This window comes from Cyprinodon variegatus, unplaced genomic scaffold, assembly GCF_000732505.1.
Source record: "Cyprinodon variegatus isolate N-32 unplaced genomic scaffold, C_variegatus-1.0 Scaffold481, whole genome shotgun sequence".
Taxonomy (NCBI): domain Eukaryota; kingdom Metazoa; phylum Chordata; class Actinopteri; order Cyprinodontiformes; family Cyprinodontidae; genus Cyprinodon; species Cyprinodon variegatus.
Window position 1 is genome coordinate 365,260 of NW_015150934.1, and position 3,310 is coordinate 368,569.

The 3,310-nt window shown below is 43.5% G+C and overlaps 1 protein-coding gene across 1 annotated transcript in view; it reads left to right on the forward strand.

The window, feature by feature from the left end:
- LOC107094403 overlaps positions 1-3,310 on the forward strand; it is a 23,611-nt gene that overhangs the window by 2,525 nt on the left and 17,776 nt on the right. Inside the window, exons 2-5 of the mRNA XM_015389976.1 lie at positions 4-183; positions 265-347; positions 695-936; positions 2,819-2,870. Coding sequence (XP_015245462.1) covers positions 4-183; positions 265-347; positions 695-936; positions 2,819-2,870 — 557 coding nt within the window. The remainder of the gene's footprint in view (positions 1-3; positions 184-264; positions 348-694; positions 937-2,818; positions 2,871-3,310) is intronic.

Consider the following 3,310-nt stretch of genomic DNA (forward strand, 5'->3'; position numbering starts at 1 on the left):
GAGCCTCCCATCTGCCTCTGGTGCGTTCGGTGCTGCGGTCGGTGACCTCCATGTTCTCTGGCGTCATAGACCGCTACCCGCTGCTGGGTCTGATGGGGGGCGTGGCAGAGGTGGGAGTTCGCAGCGTCTCTGAGGAAGCGGTGAGACGAGCGTCGCCCCTCCTGAGGAGTCTGCAGCCCCAAAGTGAGCAGAGATGCTGTGAGCTGCAGAACATAGATTCTGTTCCCGTTGTTTCAGCTTCTTTTCTAACTTTGTTTTCTACAGTCGAACTGGCCAACAGTTTAGCTCTTACTGGTCTGGACAGTCTGGAAAGGAACTTCCCCATCCTGAACCAGTCCACAGATGAGGTGGGTTAGGAACATCCACTGCACTGGGACGGCTACTGGTTTAACTCTGCAAACTGGCTCCCAGCACCAGAGGGTGCAGCAGTGGTGGGGGTGGGGCTGCATGGGGCTGCATGGGGATCTAGGCTGAGGCTCTCTGGAGCCTGAAGGAAAGGTTTCCCTCTGAGGGCCTCTAAGGGTAGAAATAAAGGCTGCAGAGTTTTACTGGGAAAAGCTTTAACATGTGGAGCCGCTGCTGCAGGACTCTGATGGTTTTAATGGAGGAACTGAGGTTCCCTCAGTAATCAGTGAGCTTCATGATGACCGTCTAAACCAGATCTGCTGCTGATCAGGTGCTTCCTCGTCCTCAGGTGATGACTCACTTGAAGGACGCCATCTTTTTGACTCTGGATGATGTCCAGCTTCTTGTGGTGGACGGCCTGGACGGAGCTCTGGATCAGCTGGAGCGAGCGGCCGACGCGGTTCGGATGGCCGTACGGCAGCTGCAGGAATCCCAGGTGGGCCAAGCCGCCACGGCGGGCCTGGACAACATCCTGAGTCTTCTGGAGGACGCCACCGCCTACTACCTCCCCCTCCCCCCTACACTGCGTGAGTAAACACTGCTGCTGATGAAGCAGGAGCTGAACTCTGAGGCAGGAACGTTTTCATCTCCAACTATTAATCTGAGGCGTTCTGTGAAATCTGTCTGGGTTTTTATTTTCCATCCATGTTTCTCTGAATGAAAACTCTTCCCTGACCTTTGACCTGGAGCGCATTAATGGAGAGTTAAACCCTTTCTGCCTGGATTGCGGTTTTCATAATCACAGAATAAATGTCAGAACTCCAAGACCAGGAGTCTGCATGGAGGCCACCTGCAGGCTCCTCTGGTACGGAGCTGCAGCGAAGCTTCCAGGCCCCGTTTTGAAAAAGGAGGGATCACTCTTTCCTTTATCCAAACGTCCTCCAGCAGACGCCCGTAAGTTTCCCATATTGTAGTTTTCTAGATGTTATAGTAAAAGCGTTGATCTCCTGTCGCTGCCGTCGCAGGTCAAAATTTGATCACCTGAATATGGAGTCAAAAAGAGGTCAAAATGTTTGTGAAATCTTAGTTAAAACTGAAAGAATTAAAAGTTGAAACTGAAGAAATACTAGTTGATTCTGAATGTAATAATTATTTTATAGTTAGAGGAACTACAAAAGCTATTGAATCTACATTTTTCTCCTCAGATGGAAAAAAGTTCTGATTTATTTTACAATTTTAATTACACTTTTTCTTTTTTTTTTCTTTTCTTTCCTTCATTATTTAAAACTGTGACAAAGTACTAAAAAAAAATCCTGAAACTGAAAAGGAATTGAAAAAAATTAAACTGAAAGAAATGGATTTGAATCTGAAAATATAAAATCTAAAACTGCAAACAAGAAAATAAATAAATTAAAAAAAAGTATAATTAAAATACTGAACTGAAATATGAGTTTTTTCAAGCTGAGGGGAAGAATGTAGATTCAATTTTTATTATTTCATGTTTACTTTTTCAGTTTATTAGATTTTAAGGTAAAAATTTAACATTTAAAATCAACTTTAATTTTTCTGGTTTCAACTTTAAATTATTCAGTTTCGAATAAGATTTATAAGTTTACAAACATTTTGACCCCTTTCTGACTCCATACAGCAGGCCCATGAAGTTTCCACGGTTCCTCAACGCAACGATTTAGTCGATGGCGGCGTCTGAAGGCAGCGGCTTACTAAAAAAAAAAACGCTGATTATGATGATTTACTGTTTAAAAAGATGCACAAAACGAAAAGACAATAAAAGTTTTTTGAGTCTAAAACAAACAGAAACAAAATAAAAAGGACATTTTTAACAAGAAAAAGTATTATTTATTTTTCTATTTCATTTTATTGTTTTTCCTTTTTAATTTCCTATTTTATTTCAGATTCAATTGTTTTCATTCTCCAATCTTTTTTGTTTCTTTTAAAGATATTCTCTATTTAAAATATTTACTTTAATCTCAGTTATTTATTTTAGTTTAATTAAATGTTTTAATAAACAATTTTTGGCCCCAATCTACCTCCATACTCTGGTCTGTTCCCTCTCATGTCGGCCAGTCGAGTTTCGTGACAAACTTGGTGAATAAAAGTGAATCTGATTCACATCCTGATGCAAACAATCAGCTGAGCTCAGATGATTCGTGTCCAGCCAAGTTCTCCGGGTCACAGCAACTTCCAGCTCCTGCTCGGTCATTTCTTCATCCTGAAAAGACAGCAGGATGAATTAGCATTTTAAAAACAGGAGCAGCTTTAGTTTGAATATTTATACCAGGAGCAAAAAAGAACAAAAGTTGAATAAAAAGTAATTCAGATTTTCCTCACCTGATCCAGTTGCTGTTCTCAGGACCACCAGCAGATGTAGCTGCAGCCTTCCTCTGCTCTCCATCTGTTAGGGCAGCAGAACCGATCAGAGAGCTCTGTGACGTCATGGTGACGTGCATCACAGCCAGGCTGAGCCTCCTCCTCGCCTCCCTGCGGGAATGAAGAGGAGGAGGATGGTGAGGACCATCTGCTGTCCAGTCTGGACCTCCGCCTCCATGTTAGCCCCCCCTGCGGCTCAGAACTCCTGGAGGGTTTCAGCAGAACTTCTTTATCAAAACCTTGAGTAAAAAATGTCACAGAAACGTTCCTCCATCAGGTGCTTGATTTCTCTCCTCAGCTTCATTTGGTTCCAGCTTCATCCAGCCCTGCAGGCATCTTCCTCCAGAACGTTCCAGAACTTTCCTCCCATCAGCTGAACTGGTTCTGTCTTCTGGTCACTAACCAATCAGGAGGTTTTATTTGTCTTGCTGCTTCAGGCCTGCAGGACACAGCAGATATAACCTCTTCTTTCTCAATCTGGGGGCCTTGGAGGGCTGATTAAAGGGGCCCAGTCATGAACTGTGGTTTAAACCCAGCACTAACCACAGGTCCATTAAGCCAAGCCTTCATCCTGATC